This window comes from Somniosus microcephalus, chromosome 8, assembly GCF_052327205.1.
Source record: "Somniosus microcephalus isolate GS21.2 chromosome 8, FLI_Smic_1.0, whole genome shotgun sequence".
NCBI classification, from domain to species: domain Eukaryota; kingdom Metazoa; phylum Chordata; class Chondrichthyes; order Squaliformes; family Somniosidae; genus Somniosus; species Somniosus microcephalus.
In genome coordinates, this window is record NC_140994.1 from 15,315,475 (window position 1) to 15,340,103 (window position 24,629).

General features: G+C 44.9%; 1 protein-coding gene across 10 annotated transcripts in view; it reads right to left on the reverse strand.

The window, feature by feature from the left end:
- Positions 1-24,629, reverse strand: part of LOC147113335 (metal transporter CNNM4-like) — a 122,688-nt gene that overhangs the window by 43,150 nt on the left and 54,909 nt on the right. For 6 of the 10 annotated variants that reach the window (XR_015079178.1, XM_085994276.1, XM_085994272.1 and 3 more), the window contains exons 3-6: positions 23,416-23,553; positions 21,977-22,146; positions 14,073-14,172; positions 1,236-1,298 (exon numbers count right to left, since the gene is read on the reverse strand). Coding sequence is in view for 9 of the 10 variants with exons in the window: in XM_085994276.1 (XP_085850402.1) it covers positions 1,236-1,298; positions 14,073-14,172; positions 21,977-22,146; positions 23,416-23,553 (471 nt within the window). In the remaining variant the exon portion in view is untranslated. The remainder of the gene's footprint in view (positions 1-1,235; positions 1,299-14,072; positions 14,173-21,976; positions 22,147-23,415; positions 23,554-24,629) is intronic. The other 4 variants (XM_085994274.1, XM_085994271.1, XM_085994277.1 and 1 more) reach the window with 3 other exon arrangements.

Sequence of the window (24,629 nt, forward strand, 5' to 3'; positions counted from 1 at the left end):
AACAGACACATTGACTTGAAGAGTGTTAAGTGTTGGTTATTTTGTTTAGACAAAGAAAACAAAGAAAGAGACAGACCACACACACAAAGACAAAGTTCTTGGCATTAAGCTGTGGAATACTGGTGTACAAATGTTTAATTAATTTGTCTGAAATTCCTTCCTTGCTATTTTAACCACAGGATGTTGACTTGTTTATTTTAAAACAAACCATTACATTAACACAGAATTTTTTCTTTCATACAAATATGTTAAGCATTCATATGCTAGCACTCCATGGCGTAATCTCAAGGCCAAAGAGAACAGCAGTATGGCAACTTAAAGAAAGCAGACCATTTGGAAGACATCTGGCCTGGAAATTCCTGGGACCCTGTTCCACCAGTCTAAGTCCAGCGGAGCAGAACCCCCGCTCACCCTCTACTGCGGCCGGAGGCCTTGTCTCAAATCCCGAGAATGGGGTTATTTGCATAGACAGGGCAGCGGCTGCTGCCCGCAAGGACTCTTCAGCGCCGGTGACCTCAGCCCGAGCATGTCACCCCTTTGACCGTGCAGCAGAGTCCCCCGATACCTAAATAAAGTCTTTGGCATTCACTAGAGACACTCCAACTAGAGAAGGTAATTGATCGCCTCCAGGATCTATTAAAGGTTTTGGAGCTTCAGAAGGCCTCAAAAGGGCTCGTATCATGTCTCAACTGGTGTGAGTTCTGCTAAGGTCTTACAAGAGTGAGAGAGAAGTGCGAGAACTCCCCCCCCCCCCCCCCCCCCAATTTGCCTCCTTAACCGGACGGTCACAGGCAGAAGATCCACCCACAGCCCCTTGACCAAAATTTGACAGTCTGGTCTAAACAGGGTGACATCCTGGAAGAGCCGCGATCCAGTCCATATTCCAGGATCCCCTTGGGTGTAAATGGAACTTGCAGCCTCTCCAACCCCAGGAATCTCAGGGCAAAAAGTCGACATTCATGAAAGTTAAGCAAGGACAAGAGACAAAGATAATGGGCGAAAGTATGAAAAGCAGAAATGGAAAAATGTGCAAAATTATCAGGTGGAAAGAGACAAACAAAAATGATTACAGATAAAAGATAGAAAACATGAAACGAGACAGTGAAATTGTGTGGAGAGGGAATTTGGTGAAGTTGGATGTAGATAAATGCGATTTGTGTGTATGTCAGACATAGAAATATTTTTGAATCTATCTAGGAAGAATACAATTATGTAATGAAGCCACAGAAAATTACCTGGGGACCCAGCAAGAGATTCGCCTCTGCTGAAAGCAAAGGTTCGAGACACAGAAACGGGCACTACACAAAGACAAGGTAGAAAGGAAGGAAATGTTTTAGGGTCACACAGACAAAGAAAAAAGTTAGTACTGTAATCACAGTTCATGCAAGCCAAATACTCATTAAAACATGATAGAAACCATATTTATCCTGACAAACATACTCCATTAAATGTCTAATGCAAAGATTTGAGAAATACCTCATTCTGGTAGAGTTGTTTAATTTTTTTTTTTTAATCTCATTTATTGCGGGATAAGACTTTTAACAAAATCATTTGACGATGTATTCTTTTCATCTCTTTCCTTGGGTTTCCCCACAGAATGCACCATCTCTGGTTGAGGACAGGCGGGTGACCTGTTCCCAGACCTTGAAAGACATGTGGGAGAGTGGCCTAGTGTGATTCTCCGATTTTCCCTCTCGTCATCCAAAACTGGGGTGGGGGGGGAGTGGGGGTGGGAAGAGATTGGGAGGCACTGAAGGAACCTGGCTTCCATTCACCAGCTCCACACAATAACATGGATAAGATTGTTGCCAGGTGAAAGATCACAGTTGCAAACCAACAGCCTACCATTCCATGGCACAGTGCATGAGGGGTCCAATACACTGCGCCATCACATCTCACTATAACCCGCAGACATGGAAGCCCCTTTTCCTTTTTTACTGCTGCCGAACAGATTCATTCAATCAAATACACAGACTGGCCTGAACTGCGTGATGTTCCCAGTGTCTGTTCCTCCAAACACTTATTTCCTTCTTTCCCCCCCCCCCCCCTCTGCTCAACCCTTTGAATATAGGTAGGTAGATTAACTACCTTCTTCATTCTGTGACTATTTATCCATCATATGCTGTAGGAGCATAGCCTAGCTTGAGTTTTGAGGAAACCTCATTCTAACTACAGGAAACTCTCGATTTACCGGCACCTAAATAACCGGAAATCTCTGTTAACCGGCAAAATTCAGGAGTAGATTCAGGTAAGTTTTACTTCATATTAGTGGCCGTTCCTGGATCTGTGGCCATGTAACCGCGGTTCCTGCACCTGTTGCTATGCAACAGGGACGCTTGGTCTGTGGCCGGGGTTCCTGCACCTGTTACTAAGCAACAGGGAAGCCTGGATCTGTGGCCGTGTACGGGGCTCTCGTACCTTTTACTATACCTCTCTGTAATCTGGACTTCTTGATAAACCGGCACCACGCCGGTCCCGGATAAAAAAAAGTTTCCTGTATGCATATAAAAGTGTCATCATGACACTGTATATGGCAGTGGTACAGAAGGACTCCTACTCCCACAACACAAAAAGCTCTACATCCTGCATAACAGCACCTTTTAATTTTAAACTGAAGCCAAGCTAAAACTTAAATAACTAGCATTAGGCCCCTTAAATAATCAAGTTTTCCTTATTGGCCTCAGTTTTGCTAGGGCTCCTTGGTGCCATAGTCAGTCAAATGCTGCCTTACTTTTGAGGACAGCTATCCTCACCTCTCCTTAGCGATAAGTAGTTAATTAAGTTAGTTTAGCTTTAGTTTAAAATTAAATGGTGCTGGAGTCATACCTGACATAAAGGAAGATGGTCATGGTTGTTGGAGACCAATCATTACAGCCCAGGATATCACTGCAGGAGGCCTCGGCCCCAGCCCAACCATCTTCAACTGCTTCATCAATGGCCTTCCCTGCATCACAAGGTCAGCAGTGGCGCTGTTCGCTGCTGATTTGGTGGCATTCATTGCGCTATTCACAATTCCTATGATAATGAAGCAGTCCATGCTGCATGAACAAGAGAAAAAGCCCAGACATCTCCCCCAACCTTCAACGACGTCACCATCACTGAGTTGCCCCCACTATCAATAGGCCATAATTTGCTGTAGTGGGGCAGCTAACGGCGTCTGCCGCTAGTTAGACATGTCTTTGCATGTTTAGATTTTTAATTTTTCGCGTGGCATGTTGCTGAAAGTGCAAGCTGATAACGTCACAGGAAAACAGGGCATCTGGGAGCTGAGTGAACAGGGCAAGTAACTGTGTTGCCCCTTAACCAATCAGATTGAGAAATAAACAGCGCAAGGACTGAGAAGGAAGTGTAAATTAGAGTGGGTGAATTCAATGTCAAAACTTTTGGATATTTGTGTTTAACCATGCATCTGCCCCTCACCTGAAGTTGCTGTATCATTTGCGCATAAATAACGGTGAGTGCCATTAGCCTCAACATTATTTTGAAAGCAAATTATGGCCCAATATCTTGGGGCTCCCCACGGACTAGAACCTTAACTGGACCAGTTATATCAACAGCGTGCTACAAGAGCAGGACAGAGGCTGCATACTCTGTGGCAAGTGGCTCACCTCCCGACTCCTCAAAGCCGCTCCACCATCTAGAAGGCTCGTCAGGAGTGATGGAATACTCACCACTCACCTGGATGGGTGCAGCCATCAAGCAGCTTGACACCACCTAGGACAGAGCGGTTTTCTTCATCGGCGCTCCTGCCACTGGACTCAATATCCACCCCATCACCAACAAACTACGGCTACAGTATGTACGATCTACAGGAAGGCACTGCAGCAACTTAACAAGGTTATTTCAAGAGAGCGAGAACATGTCTCATCACGCCCTCAAGACATCCCAAAGCACTTCACTTCCAATTAATTATTTTTGAAGTGTAATCACTGTTATGTAGGAGCAAAGTACAGGAAACTTTGGTTTATCCGGAGGTTAACTGTCCGGAATGCTCGATCCACCGGCAAAAATCAGGAGCCGTTTCGTTAGGTTCTTTTCGTAGGTTTTTTTTCTTTTCGTTGCTTTTTTTTTTTAACCAGTCAGGCTCTGCAAGGTCTCGCTGAAGCTGTTGCTAAGCTACAGAGACGCTTGCAAGGTACGGCCAACTGTTTAGAAGCTGTTGCTAAGGGTTTGTTGCCAGATAAGCTCCATATGTTTCAACATTAGCGCTGGTTTGTCCGGCAGTTTTGATGGGACGGCAACAGCTCGGTCCTGTCGGTGCCGGATATCACAAAGTTTCCTGTAGTACAAATTTAGGAGAAGGGACCCCCGTTAAGTGCTGTAACATCACCAACATGCCAAAAGTGATGTGTACTGCAGTTAAATCTAGACAATAATGTGAGAGGACTGGTCCATGTGGCAGCCTTGCATGTGCGATCAATTGGAACCTGGTTGAAAAACCCCCCAGAAAGCATTCGTAGATGCAAGGACTGCCCCTAAACCTGCTCCTTGGGCCCCCTCCCAGCAAGGTGAAGCGCTTTCATATGCATGTAATTGGCTATCCGCTGATACTGCTGTGCCTTGGGTCTTGGTACAACAGAAAATTAATAACTGTCGAGACTGCTTATAATCCAAGAGATCGACTAGCATCGAATAAAATCATTGGCAGCTAACCAAAAACATTCTACCCACTTCATACATTCAAAAACTGCAGGACTTCTGCAACGTAACATGCCTATAATTTATAAAATACATTTTTATTTTGTAATTTATTGATTTTCTGGTGTTTGCATTTGTTACAGAAATAAGAGCGCGAAGCGCACGGTGTGATACTATTAGCGAATGACTTAATACAAATTTCCTCTTCTGCTGTTTAATGAAAGGTGTTAACTCATTTAAATAATTAGATTAAATAAAAGGATTAACACCTTTATTGAAATAGCAAACTAAGGAATTTCATATGAAAGCACGTGTTTGTTACTAATATTCCACAGCGCAATTTCAACTCAAACAATTTTTTATTTTAAACACCCTGGTCAGAAATGATTTGCTGTTACTTGCTCGGTCAGTCTGCGTAACTCTGCGTCTGCAGCAGTGACCAATAGCAGCCATAATACTGAGCAGAACCAAATGACCATTTAATGGATAGTCTGCTATTAATCTCAGAGCAATGTAGGAAACGTGAAAATGGTTCAAAATGGCGTCATCAAAAATATAGCAGCAATTTGGTGACTCATATCATAATAGGAAGGTAGATTGAAGCCGGTGACGGAATAGTGTAGCTTTAACAAGTAAATGCAAAGTTAGTAATGTGAACTGTACAGGAGACAACGTGAGTAATAAAAGGTGCATTTGCAAGAGATTGAGATTGTGAGTTAAAGCAAGATGCAGAGAAAGACTGCAAATAAACAAACTTTGTATAGCAGAGAATAAAAATTTGGATGCAATTTGGGGAAAGTCAAAGGCTGTGGTTGCCTTAGAGAGAAAGGGGAAGGGGGGAGAGGGAGAGAGAAGGAGAAAATAAAAAAAGGACAGGTAAAGAGGCGTAAGAACATAAGAAATAGGAGCAGGAGTAGGCCAATCGGCCCCTCGAGCCTGCTCCACCATTCAATAAGATCATGGCTGATCTGATCCTAACCTCAAGTCTACTATCACTCTCCATCCCACCCGAACCCATGTGATCTCCTGGGAGAGGCGAAAAACCAGATAAAAAACCCAATGGCCAATTTGGGAGAAAAAATCTGGGAAATTCCTCTCCGACCCATCTAGGCGATCGAAACTCGTCCAGGAGATCACTCTGTCCCTCTCCCTCAGGCACCAGTCCAGTTCTTTTCTAATTTGGGAACATCTCAAGAGAGAAAGGAAATGTCTCAATAAATTATGATGATCTTCATACTCATCAACAGTGTTAAGAAGAACTGTCTGCAGTAATTCATTAGTGGTTGTTAAGTTAAATCACGCAGGGACACCACTGCGACCCCAACTCCCCTGTTGTGCAATCGTCCTGCCCATTGAATATGGACTTTTGCCGCTCGTGTAATGATTGCAGGATTCAAGTGACACTGCTCCAGGTGATGCCAAGGGTGATGGAAATTCATGTACCTTCGAAGTGGCAAGGCAATGGTATTGTCAGAATTTAAATATATGCTTGCTCTAACCAACACACATTCAAACTTAAAATTTAGATTGCCGTCCAGTAATTAAGTTAAAACATGAGGTAAGCTTTGTGAGGTCCCATCGTTTGGTGTGGTCTTGCACAGCTGGCAGTATCGCACAATTGTAGGTGATTGTCCAAACATTGAAACTACAAAATGTACCCTTGTGTTTTGGGGTACCAGCTTCATGATAAAGTACTGTAAATCAGCTAAGTTCCATGTGATAACATTTTTCTGAAATTAAGCTTAATGGAAGTTTGCACAGCTTTAGTTTTGTGCCTGGCCTTTTTCGAACAATTTGACAATAAATGCAACCATCAAATTTTTGCAATGAAGGACAGGCATGATAGTATGGCCATGGGAAAATTATTCTATTTACAGTATTTGAGGAGAAAGAGCAATCCTTTTTTAATACGTTACCTACAAAAATGTGATGCAGTTTGGCAGAATTGTGATTGTAAACATGGTTGGTCAAATGTTTCTTCATGAAAATGGAATGCCCAGTAAAAAAAAATCTAAAAATAATTTGCAAGTCTTTCAGTGACTATTAATTAGATTAGTGCTGCTGTGTGAGTGATTGCAGCAACAGCTGGAGCATTCTGCAAGAGGTTCACCTCCATGTGGCCATAGGGTGAGGTCAGAAACTACAGATTTGTTGCATTAATTTACACTGCAAAGTGCAAAATGTTATAAAAGCAAGACAGAAAATGCTGGCAATACACAATGGGCTCGATTTTCCAAGCCCCGAGGAGGCGGGTTTGGAGGCGGGAGTGGTGGGAAAATTGCAGAATCGGGGGGCAGGAACCCATCCCGCCCCCAACCTGCCTCCATGCCAATGTCCCAGGAGGCAGGTACCCGACCTGTGCTGGGAGCCGCCTCCCCGAGGCGGGAAGGGGATTAGTGCCAATTAACTGCCAGTTTTTTGCCTAATCCCTATTTTTAGCCCTTAAGTGTGGGCTGTCCGACGGCTCTGAACCACGCCAAGTTAGCGAGGCGGACCGTCGGTCTGCAGGGGTTGGAGGGGTCGAGATGTCCGTTATGTAGGTGAATGATGGGTGCATGTGTGCAGAGGTAAGTGTGTGAGGTAAGTGTAAAGTGTTTTAATAAGTTTTACTTACCTTTACTTTCTCCTGCAGGCTTCCTCCCTTCAGTTCTCGGGAGTCCCTCAGCTCACCGGCACAGAAAGCAGAATGGCCGCTGAACTGTCAAAAGCTGCAGCCTCTGCTTTCTGGTCTGGAGCGATCTCTAACTGAGTCCGAGTAGAAGGACTCAAGTTAGAAGACAGATTGTCAGTGTTTGACCGCTTCACAGAACTGTCAAATGCTGATTTTTCATCTGTCAAAAGCTCTTGACAGATGAAATGTCAATCGCTGACGTCACCAGTAACCAGCTGTCCCTTAATTGGCCTGCTGAGCCCGCTGGGCTGGCTTAACAAGGTCAATCAAGGGAAAATAGTGTGGGTTGGCCACAAGTCGATGGAGGCGGGACTACAACCCAAAAAGTGGGAGTCCCGCCTCCAAAAGCTCCCCATTGACAAAATCCAGCCCAATAAGTCTGTGAGCGCCTGAAAAGATAGGATAACATTTTGGGTGCAGACGCTTCGTCATTTCTCAGACTCCAATGGACCTGCTGTGTTTCACCAGCATTTTGTGTTTTTATTTCAGATTTACAGTATTCACAGTCATTTTGCTTTGTATATGCACAGGACGTGACAGTAATGCTAAACCTAAGTGTACTGGAAAAGATCTTGGGATTTTTCCATACAGACCAGGTGGTCACAGATTTTATTCTCAGTCTCTACCGGGATGACGGCTGGGGTGCTATAATTGGCTTTGGTGCTCCTAGACCAAGGATGGAACAGTCAGCCAGGAGTTCTCACTCCATATTGCTATCCAATGATCCCCATATGGACATCATGTGGGGACAGCTTGGCTGTGATGCCCTGCCACGGTAAAATAGCCTGCTAACATTCAATGTGTAATTTCACACTTGAAGAGCGCCCCCTATTCATGAAGTACTGGAGGACTCTTGCGGAACTATATCACAAGAGGCATCAATATCTTCAAAAGAGGAAAAGGAAGAAAACTGCCCAAAAAGTATTAAGAATTGTAAGCAAAATAACAACAGAAAACGCTGGAAAAACTCAGCAGGCCAGGCAACATCCGCGGAGAGAGAAACAGTGTCAACGTTTCGGGTCGAAACCCTTCTACAGAACTGAGAAAAAAAGGCAGGAAATGAAACAGATTAAAAGGCAACAGAAAATGCTGGAAAAACTCAGCAGGCCAGGCAACATCTGTGGAGAGAGAAACAGAGTCAACGTTAAAAGGCAATTTGGGGGGCTGGGAAATGGGGGAGGGGATGAAAGAAGAGACATTAAGAGATATTCAAGGTGAGACGAGATGGTAATAGGACAGGTAAAGAGACAAACAATGGCTCCAGATGACCACGGATGTTGCCTGGCCTGCTGAGTTTTTCCAACGTTTTCTGTTGTTATTTCGGATTTCCAGCATCCGCAGTATTTTGCTATCGTGTAAGAATTGTAAGCAGTTAGCTTTACATAAAAAGCTGCTGCTGAGTTTTATTTCAGAACTAATTCTTTTGAAGGGCTCCTTTGTTGAGCAATATGTGCAATGGTTTCAATTGAGGATTGCATTGGAAGTATGTAGGGTGAGAGGAATATCCTCCAATAGCACATTTGCTCCAGTAATACTCCTTTAAGTGTTTACGACTAACACATAGGGCACGATCTTGCCAGCCCTGGGGAGGCGGGTATGGAGGCAGGATTGCCGGGAAAATGGCAGAATTTGGAGGAGGGTGCCCAACCCACCTCCATGCCATCTTCCCAGGAGGCGGGTAGCAGTCCCGCGCCGGATCCCGTCTCCTTGGAGGTGGGAAGGGATTAAAGCCTATTAACTATCCCCCTTTTGCCCTCACAAGTGCGGGCTTCCCGAAGGCTCCGAAACCCGCCAGGTCAGTGAGGCGAGTAGTGGGTCTGCAAGGGCCAGGGGTGCAAGTGTGCTGTGAAGGTAAGTGACGGGTGCAAGTGTGGAGAGTTGAGTATCTGAGGTAAGTACAAAGTCTTAGTGAAAGTGTACTTACCTGTGTTTCTTCCTGCAGGCTTCAGTCGGTGGGTATGCGGAGAGTCTCGCACCTCTGCGTTGGAGACGACAGACGGCCGCTGCATTCTCCAATGCAACAACCATCTCATTTCTGCAAAAGAAAGCTGGACGGACTTAACAAGGTCAATCAAGGGAAAATAGTGTGGGTTGGCCAGAAGTTGTTGGAGGCGGGACTGAAACCCGACAAGTGGGAGTCCTACCTCCAAAAGCTCCCCATTGCCAAAATCACCCCCTTAGAAGTGGACCCATTTAAAAAAGTTCCTTATAGCAACTTGCTCCTTTTACCTGTTACCCCAAATCAAGGAGGCTGAACCAGGGGTGAAGTGCAAAGGTTAACAGCTCAAGTACAAAGTGAACTCTACTGAAAAGTGTTTCTCATGTGAAAACTTGTTCCATTCCAGTATAATTTTCAATTGGGAAAATTAAAACAACCACCTTGTAGGCAAGTAGCACAAAGTACTGTAACCAATTTGAATACATTATTGTGCTAGGTTATTACAATCAATGACATAGAAAAGATGATCATAATCAGTGTTCGGTCTAATGGGCATGATGTTATTGATTTGTTATCCGTGTGCAGCGAGCTCCCACAACATCAAATTTGTAGGGAACTCAAAGATATGACGAGGCTAAAATGGGAAATGGGCAGTTTAGGCATGCCCATTAAGTAAAAATAAAATGTCATTAGAAGACGAAGACGATGGCCTACTAGCAATCAAAGCAAAATGCGGCAAAAAGTCACAATGGCTATCACCTCTGATGCAAGTTGGATACATTTGCCAACTGAGCTATTTATATCTACACTAGACTGCCATTGAAAACCACAGGAAAAAAGTTAGAAAGAATCCCACATAATACACACTGCGTCCTATATAGCTTCTCTATTAGACATGGAGTCAAATAACATTAAACATCAGAGATTATGGAATATCATTCTGCATCATGTCGAGAGGCCATGTTTCCAATTTTCTCCCGAAGCTGTTAGCTTCTTCCCAGAAAATGGTTTCAAATGTGTCAAGTCACATTCTGGTACTTTGCCCAAGTTGTCATTATTCATGTGTAAGGCTCGACAATGAGCATCAGCAGGCTACCTGACTGTAGCAGACATCACAGCTGAGACCAATCCAGTCCTCATCTGATCAAAAGCAGAAAGCCGCACTGATTTTTCTCTCCTAACCCAGAGAGCGGATGCCAATGGCAGTGGCCCAAGTACTGCCCTGGATGAGATCAGCTAATACAGCGTAGCCCGGGAATCAGATCTGGAGTCTTTCTCATCTGAATGGCTCAGCTACTTGCTGGATAAATGCAGAAAAGCTATCAAAGGAAATCTTCAATTAGCTTTAAATAGCACTTTGTTTAATTATGCAGTTGGGCAAGTGATTTATGAAATGATTTTAAAGTATTTCACATGGAGGGGGGGGGGGTGGTAATTAGGTCACATGCATTGGTACCCCCTTCCCTAATTGAAGATAACAGGAACGTAAAGTGAGCATGCTTATGGCATCCTGCGTGAGGAAGGTGGGAATTTCTGATGCCCTCTTCTACTCCCATAGTTAGTCAATGGAAGAATATGCAGCGATTTGTGCAGAACTAAAATTTCCGCAGACAGCACAGGTTTTCACGGAAAAGGCACACCCCAGCAAGATGTTAAAATTAGAGTAGCTCTGCTCCATTGGCCCACAGCTACTGATCAAGCAATGAATAATTTCATTTAATTAGCTGTCCCTTAGCAGCCAGCACAAAATAATGTGATCCCGTGCACCAAGTCATTCACAAGATAATTATGGATGAGGAAGGTCCTTCAGCCCATCGGAATTCATCCATCCAGAGCTGTTAAAGATTTTCAGCATTTGGAAGAATCTGCTCCTCTCTCCCCTCCAAATTAATAGTGTAACAGTACACAATTTACACTATCCTAGGGTGTCTCCAGGCAACAACATTCTTACAGCAGATACCAGTTTCATGGCAATAATGATGAGTGTACACTCTTCACCTCATATTGAAAAGGGCCAATCATAATTTACATTAAGATTCCTCTACATACACTATACGTTCACTGTTCTTCATTATTTACACTACACTTTTAGGAATGGGACTATGAAAAAAGAATAATGTGGATAGTCACTAATAATTTTAGTTTCATTTAATATTTTGATTCATGTTTTTGAACGGCTGTCTCTCGCTCAATGATTTCAGTCTTTCCTAGAACCAGGCTCTGCACCTTTACTGAAGTCTGCTGTTGAAGGCAGTGCAGGACCCAGGTTAGCAATCACAACAATTGCAGTAATCTCTATACAGGACTTTATGTATAAGATTACTACGATTCTCAATCAAATAGCACAAGAAGCTTTTACAGACTAAAATGAATGTAAGTATTGAACTAAAACATACAAAGAACCATACGAATTAGGACTGAAATAGTAGCATTGCTCAATAACCTATCATACAGGTCCTTTACAGTAACAAAGGGTGAATAACTTATTTTGAATCTGCTGATGGCGAAATTAAGTTGAATACAGGAAACTTTGGTTTATCTAGAGGTTGTATGTCCGGAAACCTCGATCTAACGGCAGAAATCAGCAGCCGTTTTGGTTAGGTTTTTTTTCTTCCCCTAGCATTTTTTTTTTTTTTTTTATAAAACAGTCAGGCTCTGGAAAGCGTCTCTGTAGCTTAGCAACAGCTTCAGAGACGCTTCCAAGGTACGGGCCGAGTGTTTACAAGCTGTTGCTAAGCAACAGTGTTTGTTGTCAGATACGGAGATGAAAACCTCCATATCCTTCAACATTAGCGCTGGTCTATCCGGAAGTTTTGATAGATCGGCAGCAGCTCGGTCCCGTCGGTGCCGGATATCGCCAAGTTTCCTGTAGTCGGTTTTGTAACTTTCTGGGTAAAATAAGCCTTTTTCCTTACTCTCCTGCACAATACTTTGCTGCAAACCAATCCCTCCTTAGTCAGGATTAAGAGGCAAGGCCAAAAATTCCAGCCCATTTTGGATGCAGAATAATTATACTTTGGGATGGAACTAGTTACCACTGGGTTTTATGCCATTTCCTGGCCTCTGAATAATTCTATCGGAGAAGAGCAGGGGGTGCTCCTTCCACCCTCCACCCCGCCCCCTGTCGTGACATCACATTTGGAGGCAGAACAGGTGGGATACCCGACTCTGCATACTTCATCCATTTTCTTTCTCTGTATGTCATTGTCTCTGCATATCTCATTCTCTCTTTTTTCTCCCATCTCCTATGGAGCCCTGAAACCAAGGGTGCAAAGCAGGCAACAAAAAATGGGGTACGACTCAGGTCTGGAACTGGAGCGATTGGTGCGGGGAGAGGGGCAGTCACGCAGAAAGGCTGTGGGAGTTGATTCGCCGGGATTCGCTTCTACTACAACTAGATAATCTTCTGGTACTGTTGCATAGCTGTGACTAGTACTGGCATGTCTGGGAGCTGCTGCAATACGTGCAGGCGGAAGAGAAACCGAGCTGAGGCCTGTACCCGTGAGGAAGCGGGTAGGCAAGGGCCATTGACCTGGAGTTCAGAGCAATGTCCCCTCTAAGCTGCGCAGCAATGGGAAAGGTCCCACGCAGGCCACTCACCGGCTTTTCCATTGTAAATACCAGGCATGCACAGAAATTTAAAGGGACTGCACATTAAAAGAAACAGGCCGCGCAGAAAAAAGCACAGCTTACAGAAAACATTGGTTCGGAGAGAAGGGGAAAGCTGGGGTCCAGTTCCTGGAGCTTCAACTCCATTGCTGCTATTATATTCTAATTGTGACACGAAAAATGGCTTTAAAAACAGTCTTTCCAATCTTCTCCCTCTACAACATTAAAACGTGAAACTGTATCATAAATGAAAGATCGCTATGTGTATAGTTAAACATTTATCTAGATATTTTCACAAAGTACATACAACATAACATACAGAAGTCATTACTATTATGGTAACTCATTTCAAAATAAAGAAATCAATCAATTTAAATGTTCAATACAGAAAAGTCTTTTTCCTATTTTTCTAATGTTGCTGGTCTATTTATTGTCTTAATAATATGAAGTTGGTTTTCCTTTTAAAAAGAAACTATAAATATTTCTTTAAAAAACATATTGAAGGATGGATTTAAACAATTTCAAATAAGGACTACTGCTCTGAAATTATTCCATGGGATACAAGCTTTATATGGGATTCCTCTCTCCGTTATTTTAACAGACATTAATCAGTTTATTTTAAACAGTCTGAAGCAATATGATACATGCAGTCCCCACCACTTACACCGCCCTCACTTATCACAGACAACCACCTAAATCAGGCAAATGGCGCAAACCATTTATCATCACCATATGTGTCGATTACAAAGGTGCAGCTTAAAACGTATTAAGCGCGTTGACAACTTCCTGCATTTCAGTACTTACCGACTTTTAAAAGCCGATTTAAAAAAAAAAATTTTAATGACTGCATCTAATCAACAACTCACTTTGCAACGTAAACAGGCAGATGTTAGAACCACAGAGATATAAATAGAACCAAGACACTGTAGCAAAGGTTGACCTGATCTCACGTTAAACGCATCAGCTGGCTGAAGCTGTCCGATGTCTCCGCTGCCTCCCATAGTTCCTCCTCATTTCTGTCCTAAATGGCTTACCCCTTATCCTTAGAAATATGCCCTTTCTTAAAATGGAGTTCAAGTAGGCCGAGCAAAATGAACTATGATGGTTGTAGGAACTCATTTGAAGCTGGTAGAATATGCTCTCAACTCCTACAAACAGCTTAAAATAAATGCTCTAAAATGGTATTATAAACTTGTTAAAAAGAGAAAATGCTACCTGAGGAAACCGCAGTTGAGAGTGCAGGGACTCCATAATAAGTGAAAGCTCCATTTTCAAATTTCAAGGCTTCTTTGCTTATTTCAACTTCCACCTTTCCCTGCATGAAACAATCATTGCATAGGATTACATAGGATATACGGCACAGACACAGGCCATTCGGCCCAACCAGTCCATGCCGACGTTTATGCTCCACACGAGCCTCCTCCAGTCTTTCCTCATCTAAATCTATCAGCATAACCCTCTATTCCCTTCTCCCTGATATGCTTGTCCAGCCTCCCCTTAAATGCATCCATAATATTCGCTTCAACCACTCCCTGTGGTAGCGAGTTCCACATTCTCACCACTCTCTGGGTAAAGAAGTTTCTTCTGAATTCCCTATTGGATTTCTTGGTGACCATCTTATATTGATGGCCTCTAGTTATGTTCTTCCCCACAAGTGGAAACATTGGCCCCGATTTTCTGGCCGCCGTCGGGCGGCTTTTCATGCGGCCGGGGGCCGAAAATTGGCAAAAAAGCGGGCCGGGACCACCCCCCACCCCCCCGCTCCTGATTCCCCGCCCCGTCCGACTTTCGGACCGCCGTTTTCCCGCACCCCACTTCAGTCCCAGCCGCCGCTGGTGGGATGGTCGTCGGCACACTAATTACCAATAATTACCTCGTTCAGGTAGATTTTCCAGGGCCGTTGCGACTTTGGGGCTTTCCCCACATGAAACCCGCCTGCGGGGAACCCCGCTGCTGAGAGCTGGCATGAAGCTTGCCGGCTTGCTTGCTGTCAGCTGCAGGTCAATGGAGAAGCTGCGATTTAAAGGGACAGCACTTGTATGTTGAAGGACCTTGTTGCTGAAGGCTTGGGGCTACTTCAAGGCTTAGGCACAGCTGTGGAAAGTTGGAGCCTCACACACTTCTCCAATGTGAGCTCCTGGGAAGCCCCTCTCGGCACCCTTCACTCAGCGCTTCCTCAGCGGAGGCATCTACGAGAAGCATGGCACGCCTTTTTTTCCTTCCCTTCTTGCCATTAGAGGATCTCCAGCAGCAGAGGCGGCAGCAGCAGAACCAGGAACAGCAGGATGAGCACCAGGAGCACCAGGCTGCTGCTCACTCACCTGAAGCTGCACAGGCCAGGAGGGGCCAGCGCTTGGAAGTGGCTTGAGAGCACCTTGCTGCGCTTTAGGGGGCCATGGGGACCCGTTTCTGCACTGGCAGTCCTACTCAGAAGGACTTCCATGAAGATCTGGTTTCTCTGTTCAACTGATGGCCAACGCTCCTCAAGAGATGTCATTCTCTTATCAGCACTCACCATGTTTTCCGTACCCTGGCGAGTTATCTCCTCCATGGAGGTTGCCAACCTTTCCATGGTGATGCGTTCATGCGCCAATGACTCCACAAAGGCTCTGCTCATGGTCGCTATGGACTTCTCCATTCGCTCCACACCCGCAGCGACCCTGGAAACAAAACCTGCCAGAGACTCCTGCATCTGTGCATGGAGATCCATCACCTCTTCTCTTGCGGATGGACCCAGAGGCAGAGGGTCGACATGCAGCGCAGCTGAGCTGAGCTGGCAGAGTCCTGCGCCCTCCGACGAGGACTCTCCACTGCTGTCCCTGTCTCCAGAATCTGCTGAGGCTCACCTGTGAGCTGTGAAACACCAGGTGACAACACTACTCTATGCCCCGAAGGTCCCCCAGAGGTGTGAGTGTCTGCGCTGGTGCTGGGTGCACTTACTTCTGCTGACGCTGTGCCCTCAGAGGTTGGAGCTTCCTCTGAGGAGTCTGGCTGCACAGCCTCTTCCTCCTCCACAGTGAGGACGGGGGCTCTGGATGGTACTGTAGGGGAGTTAAGGAAGGAGTTAAAGATGTAATGCCAAGGTTCTTCTGGTGACTCCCAGCAAGTTGGCATCTGCTGACACCTGCATCCATGCAGCATTGGTTTCAGTGGGAGGCCTCTTCCTCCCTGACCTAGGGAAGAGGACCTCCCTGTGGGCCCTAACCCCATCCAATAATGCCTGCAGTGAAGCCTCGTCGAATTTGGAGGCAGCTCGGGGTCTGGCACTGCCCACAGCTGCTGCAGGCTCCTCTGCCATCCTGTATGGTTCGTTTGGAAGCCTTCAGAGGATGCAGTGCTTGCTATGGACCTTGAAAGCACCACGAATGATGACATCATACTGTGGGGATTTCTGACTCTAATTGGACAATTAGCAAGGCTTCCCACATGCTGGGAATTAATTGGCCACTTGAGGGAAAATTGCATGGAGCTGGCTGACACTTTTTTGTGTGTGTCAGAAACCCCACATTCGGGGAAATCCGACCATTCCCCACACAAGCCGAAAATCGGGGCCATTCTCTCTGTATCCACTCTATCAAAATTTTTCATAATTTTAAACACCTCCCTATCTTTTCTAAATATGTTATACCCTGCAATGTTTAATTCCCAGTCCTGATTTTTCTGTAGCCATGTCTCAGTAATCCCTACTATGTCTGGTTCCTCACAACGTATGATTGCCTCCAGCTCCCCTGTTTTATTATGGACACTGTGTGCATTGCTGTAGACAGTTTAACTCATTTTTAATAGGATTCCCTCTCACTTTATGTTTACCCATCTTTTTAGACTTCTGTTCTATAACTATTTATTCCCTTGCCATGAATGTCCTCCTTACTTTCTTTCCTGTGCTGTCTTTTCCTGTTTTGTTTATATTTAGGCTGGTTACATTTCTTGTAGATCCGTCCCCTCATCTTTCTAGTTTAAAGCCTTTGCCACTTCCCTATTTACCCTTTCTGCTAGGATACGAGTCCCATCCCGGTTCAGGTGGAGCCCGTCCCATCGGTACAGCTCCTTCCTGTCCCAGAACTGGTGCCAGTGCCCCATGAAAAGGAACCCCTCTTTCCCACACCAGCCCTTTAGCTACATGTTAATTCTCCTGATCTGTCTGCTTCTATGCCAATTTGCACGTGGCTCAGGCAATAATCCAGAGATTATTACCCTCAAGTTCCTGCTTTTTAATTTAGATCCTAACTCCTGATACTCTTTCAGCAGGACCTCCTCCCTGTTCCTACCCATGTCGTTTGTTCCAACATGAACCACGACAACTGGATTTCCACCCTCCCTTTCCAAGTTCCTCTCAAGCCATCATGAGCTATCCCTTACTCTGACACCAGGTAGACAACACACCCTCCCCCCGGACAGCCTTCTGAGCCACGGTACCTTGGTCTGCATTGTGGCTGTCCTCCCTGCAGTCTTTCTCTTTGTCCTCAAAGGTAGCGAGTACATCGTACCAGTTGGACAGGACCAGTGTCTGCAGGACCTCCTTCTCAACCTCTCCTAAATCCCCACTACCCATCTCCCCAACGGTCACACCCTCCCTTTCCTGAACCTGTGCTTTCCTCTGGGGTGCGATTGTATTCTGGATAAAACTGTCCAGAAATTCCTCCCCTTTCCTTATGTGTCGGAGTGTCTCCAACTCACACTCCAACTCAATGGGGTCGATTTTCCCGCAGGCGCGGGGAATTGTCGGGTTCCCCGAATGTCGGGGTTCCCACACGAATGTAAATGGGTCTGCCAGATTGATGCAATTTTCCCTCAATTGGCCAATTCATTTCCAGCGTGTGGGAACCCTTGCTAATTGACTATTTCCAGTCAGAAAGCCCCACAGTATGATGTCATCATTCGTGGTGCTTTTAAAGTCTATAGCAAGTATTGCAACCTCTGCAGGCTTCCATACGAACCACACAGGATGGCAGAGGAGCCTGCAGCAGCTGTGGCCCGTGCCAGACCCCGAGCTGGCAGCAAATTCGACGAGGCTTCACTGCAGGCATTACTGGATGGGGTGAGGGCCCACAGGGAGGTCCTCTTCCCTAGGTCAGGGAGGAAGAGGCCTCCCACTGAGACCAAGGCTGCATGGATGCAGGTGTCAGCAGATGTCAACTCGCTGGGAGTCACCAGAAGAACCTGGATACAGTGTAGGAAACGATTCCATGACCTTCACCGTACAGGAAAAGTAAGTATGAAGTTTCCATCACCCTCAAACTGATCCCCATTGCCTTTCCCCACCAGCACTCAGCTTTAGCACTCTCTTCCTCCACATCCCACTTCACAGTCACATCCATGCACCCTTACCCATTCCCTCTCTCTAGGCTCACATTCACATAACTATTCCACCATGCAGCCCTCTCACTCTGATGCTTTGAGCACAACTGACAACACACAGGGAGAGCCCTTGGTCTTGCAGCCTCACACCATCTTTGTCTCCCTCTAAGTATCTATGCTATGCTATCTCTACACTCACTCCTTCAGTCTCAAACTCCACTTGTCTCCCTCATTGCAGGAAAAGAGAGCTCACAACAATAGAGAGCGAGCCAGGACTGGAGGAGGCCCACCCTTAGTAGCCCACCTGAGCCCCTGGGAGGAAGGAGTGCTGGAAATTGTCGGGGCTGATGTGGCTCCGGAAGTTGGGGAAGGAGAGACAGGGGCAGTCCCACAAGCTGGTGACAGAATAGTTTTCCATCTCTCTGATTGACATAGCATGAGTCGCTGTTATGAATCTGAAGCTACATCATTTGGACTTATGAACATCTGCAAAATCCAATGTGCATGTAACCTTGGCATCACATCTCCAGCTCCTTCCTTGACTCCCCCCACAGGACCATCCAGAGCCCCCGTCCCCACTGTGGAGGAGGAAGAGGCTGTGCAGCTGGACTCCTCAGAGGAAGCTCCAGCCTCTGAGGGCACAGCATCAGCACAAGTAAGCACACCCAGCACCAGCGCAGACACTCACACCTCGGGGGGACCTTCGGGACATAGAGTAGTGGTGTCACCTGGTTTTTCACAGCTCACAAGTGAGCATCAGCAGATTGTGGAGACAGGGACAGCAGTGGAGAGTCCTCGTCGGAGGGCGCAGGACTCTGCCAGCTCAGCTCAGCTGCACTGCATGTCGACCCTCTGCCTCTGGGTCCATCCGCAAGAGAAGGTGTGATGGATCTCCATGCACAGATGCAGGAGTCTCTGGCAGGGTTTGTCTCCAGGGTCGCTGCGAGTGTGCAGCGAATGGAGGAGTCCATAGCGAAGATGAGCAAAGCCTTTGCGGAGTCAGTGGCGCATGAACGCATCACCATGGAAAGGTTGGCAACCTCCATGGAGGAGATAAGTCGCCAGGGTTTGGAAAACATGGTGAGTGTTCATAATAGAATGACATCTCTTGAGGAGCGATGGGCATCTATTGAACAGAGAAACCAGACCTTCATGGAAGTCCTTCTGAGTAGGACTGCCAGTGCAGATACGGGTCCCCATGGCCCCCGATGCGCAGCAAGGTGCTCTCAAGCCACTTCCAAGCGCTGGCCCATTCTGCCCTGTGCAGCTTCAGGTGAGTGAGCAGCAGCCTGGCGCTCCTGTTGCTGGTGCTGCTGTTCCTGGTTCTGCTGTTGCCGCCTCTGCTGCTGGAGATCCTCTAATGGCAAGAAGGGAAGGAAAAAAAGGCCTCCCATGCTTCTGGTAGATGCCTCCGTTGAGGAAGCGCTCAGCGAGGGTGCCGAGAGGGTCTTCCCAGGAGCTCACATTGGAGAAGTGTGTGAGGCTCCAACCTTCCACAGTTGTGCCTAAGCTTGGAGCAAGTTGCCCCAAGCCTGAATCCTGCAACCTACAAATGCTGTCTGATTAAATATCTTCTTTCCTGATGGACCTGCAGCTGCTAGTAAGCAATCTGATATTGTGCACGCCAGGTTTCATCAGCGGGGTTCCCACCAGGCATGTTTAACGTGGGGAAAGGCTGAAAATAGCAAGGGCCCCTTAAAATGGCATTATAGATGCCAATTATTGGTGATTAGGCTCCCGACGACCAGTCCCGCCTGCTGCGGGTGGGACTGATTCGGGTCGGCTTGAAACGCCGGGGCGGGGAATCAGGCGACCCCCTAATTTTGCGATTTCCCCCCCCCCCCCCGCCCGAAACCCCGCCTGACAGCTCCAGGAAAATCAACCCCAATGACTCTGAGCCGGAGAGATTCGAGATGGAGACATCTACTGCAGATGTGTTCGCTTGGGACAGTCTCGCTCTCCATAAACCCCCACATACTGCAGTCCAGACACACAACCTGCCCTGCCATATCTTAGTCTAGCCTTATTTTATTTATTTAATTAATTAAAGTCTTTAATCAATGATTATTTAGTTATATTAATTCGTTTAACTAGTTAAGCTATAAATTTAATACAGTATGTTATAGTTTCCCACTCCTAGTTTAAACCACTGTCCTAGATTAGAGAGTAAAAATACCTGAACACTCACCAACCAATTGCATGAAGTCACATTTATATGTGACACATTAGCAAGCACTGCGATAGGCAGTCAATGTGTCAATAATTCTGGTTACTCCTATTTAATTTATCCCGCTCACTCCTTTAAATTCCATCCAAGCACCCATTTTGAATCCCTATACATCACTTGGTCTTCATATTGCATTCTTCTATTTCCTGAGAAAAGTACTTAGCCTTCAGTTTTCACCTCCTCCAGTGACCACGGTCAGAAAGTTAAGTAGGTGACCTGCAGGTGCAAATTCACATTTTGCCACTCAAACCTCCCACATTCCTTTTGTTGGCAATCCATCATGTCTAGAGCCTAGCCTCCTACCTCAGCTAGAAAGAGAGCCATACTGCATACAGTGAGGCTTCCTAATATTGAGAGATTTGACACATTTCTGAAGAGCAAGGGGATTGAGATGGTTGGTAAGTGAGATTGAGATCAATCAAAAAGAAGTGAGCTTGCTTGACTTAATGCCCATAAAATTCTTCATGTTCTGATCTGAAAGCAAGATTAGGAAGTCCCACACACTGCAGAATTTTATTTGAAGAAATGTTTGCCAGGACACCAGAGAAGACAACATTCAAAGACCAGGAGAGAAGAAAAGAATAATCAGAAGTCATATCACAGGACTATGCTTTGGCACCTCTAAGCATCTGGCTTTTGGTTTATGGTCAGCACTGTGAACTTATTGTCTTGCTTTGTTCCATCAGATTATTTTTTTCTGCTAACAACATGCACTGTGATGCCACTGAAGTATGATAATATCCACACTTAATGAACAATTTGGACATAATCATTCCGCGTTTGTTAAGATCATTTGCAGAGCTCCCTCACTGGTCAATTTGCTAAAGGTACCACTCACTGTAGTACTAAGCCATACATACCAGAAGACTCCAGGTTTGATTTCCACTCTGTGCTGAACTAGCCGATCACAGCCAAGGGAAAGTTAAGATTGCTACAATTGGACTCAGCACCCAGGAGGTGGAATTAATCAGAATTCCTACTCCTGATTGCTGTCCAGCAATCACTGCCAGAAAGTGTCTATCTCTGGGTGTTGATCAAGAACGCAAGAGAGTTTGGCTGTGATACCCTACATAATTAAACACACTCACATATGGGTACTTAGATGCAGTACCAGATGGCGACCAATACCCATGGAACCATACACCAGCAAAAACTAGCAAAGGAGCGCAGAATATTGTGGGGAGGAAATATATCTTAACATTTCCAGTTGATTACTAGTAAGTCAGATTGCCACTATATATCACAGCAAGCAGTTAGAATTCAACATCCCAACCGTAACATTAGACTGACATCCAGAAGTTTCAGCCAATTACCTTCAGGGGCCAAGGACGTTTCTTTGCTTAGAAATCTTACCTATGGATATTCACCTCCTGGAGGAAATTAAATACAGTAAGTTAATGGAATAATCTCCAAGAGTTCACATTCTAATTAAAGGAACAGGCTCAGTAGGTCAAATGATATTTTATTGTCTCATACTTCTATTTCTATCTACAGCTTTCCAGACACTTTTATATACATGAAATACATTGTAATGCATCAGTGCTCCATACATCTCAAAGCCATGTCAGAGCGAGGGAGTCAGATAGGGACGTACCTGTAGGATAAGTACAAAGTAGTCAACAGATCTATTCCGCTGGTAGAGATAGTGGTCAGCGGACAATTTGTGTTTCTCATCATACTTTAACTCACACATGACATCAGGATATTTGAGAAGTCTGAGCAGAATCTTGTCCGATACATGTATGGTTTTAAAAGGTTCCACCTCTATCCAAATGAGAAGAAAACAATTAGCTTGGTTCGATAATGTGACCTTGAATCGGTCTTTGGTATTACTGTGGTATCACCATGCTTCCTGAATTCAAACACAAAAATAAAATTGTGCTTATTTTGACCTAATTCCTCCCAATCCACAAACTTTCTTCAGCATAGAGTCTACTCTTAATTTGAAGTTATTTAATTCAAATTATCTGTTGTTTTGAATCCTTTTAAAACACAAAATGCCTCGTGCCATTTTATTTACATTAATTCATTGAATAATTAAAATATTTTCGTGCAAAATGCAACGTTAAATTATCAGGAGTAGACTATAGTTTCTTTCGTGAAAGCAAAACGAAAACTTTACAACATCCCAGAAGTTAAATTGCACAGCATTGTTTCAAGACTACAACTGGTCTGATTAGAACAGAATCAACAACTGGTGAGTAGTGAAAAAACAACACTGTTCTGATGTGAGGGGCAACAAAGTGCACAATGGGAGAAAAAGAACTAAGGACACAATCCAGGATGAGGATGAGATTTGCATTTATATAGCATCTTAGCGTGTCTCAAAGCACTTCACATACAGTGAATTGTAGAAAACGGAGTGTGGGAAGGTCACCTGGCCAAGATGACTGCATATGGCATGAAGCTCTTAAAAAGGCAACATCACTACATGATTTTATTTTCCTTCTATAAGGCCAAAGTTTCTACTTGTATGTAGAACTTGAACGAATTAGGAAGAATGTTGGTTGCTGAACACACGAAAGACCATAACATTTTGCACTGGGATGCCAAGGGGCAAGCCAGCAATGTGCCCCCTAATTCTTTTTTGGGTGCACGGTCCCTTTAACAGGCTGCACGGCCCATTCAAAATTTCGCACATGCACGAAATCTCACATTTGAGAAGCTGGTCCCGGGCTGCGCGGGACCTCCAGGCGGCTGCACAGCCTAGCGGGAACACTGCAAGCCAGAACTTACCCTGGTCTAACACATAATTCAATAACCCTGCTTCAGAAGGTGATGGTTAACTGTTTGAATTTCTACACAAACTCTAAATTTAGAATTTGTTTGGCTGTGGTCTTATTTGTACAGTTCCAGTTATGACACTTGTGCACACACACAGCAGCTACAAGCCAACTTGGGACCACACACACTTTTCTAAGGATTGCCTTCTGTTTATTATTCAATCCTGATTTGACACTGACACTAAAATGGCAAAGAAAATTCTGAGCATTTGTAGCAGCAGGAAACAACATTTCAGTCCATCTACTGTACCTGTTGCTAAAAACCGGTGAGTTGCTAGTAAAAGCTGAGGTGAAATCTTGATTCTTAAATTGGCGCCTGTGTTTTTGAACAGCGAGAAGTCGTGTGGCTTTCGTTCTCTGTGAGCTATCTTCTTTGTCCTATTGTCAGCTGCAATTGCAAAAATGAAGATTTTTCATTAACATACAGAAGGAGTTTAGCAGCGAGCTTAAATACAAGCTCTCGCTTCCCCTACCTCTTTTTTCTATTGTAGGAACCTGTTACTGTGAATCCTCAACTAATGCGGCTTGGAGAAAAACTGACTTCTCTTGGATGGGATTATGCTGCCATGTGCTGCACTAGTTAGCAGTATAACTGGCACAACATCCCCAATCAATACACTGGGCATTCAAGGTTAAGATTCAATCTCCCAACCATAAACCAGGAGCAAATAATCTACTATTAACAGCACTATTGTCACTAAAAACTGCCATCATTACATAATTGATTTTGGTACTGTGCAAAACTTAATCTAGCAATGAGTTTGAGCGGAGCTATTATTCAGTTATGGGGAGCTGAAAGACTCACCAGCTTCCATGAAGCAGCAGCATGTTTATACAATCATTTCAAATCCATAATTTATTTTTCTCCGCTACTTTTCCAGCTCATTGTAGCATTCCATTGACTGACATAGTTGATAAACCACAGCTGTGTCTGATTCCACTTTAGGATTCATTTTTCTTGAGTTAAAAAGTTTTAAAGTGAAAAACAGTCTGGGGATTTTATAGGGTCAGATTTACCCCATTCCAATGCAGATGTTAATCTATATGAAATGTCATGTATAACTGCACATTTTGCAGAGAGTTATTTTACCTTGATTCGGTATCAGGAAATTTTGTGCGCCGTCAGAACTGAGATCCAAATCATTACATGGTACGTAAATTAATGAGAGTACACATTGTAAGTGTGATTTACTGACGATAAGGAAAACGTCAGGTAAAGGAGCAAGAGACAAAAAGATATTCTCTGATGGCAGAGACCATAAAACAGGGCAACATTTCCAAACCAAAAAACTTCAAGCCAAAATGGCTCCTGAGGAGTGGAACGAAGTCATAAAACGCTAATGGTGGCCTACTGAGTGTTTCCAGCATTTTCTGTTGGTATTTCATAAAACGCTAAGCTCTACCTACAAACAAGTTGAACAGTGCAGGCAGAGTATATGGTTGTTGCACGTCAAGTGCTATTCA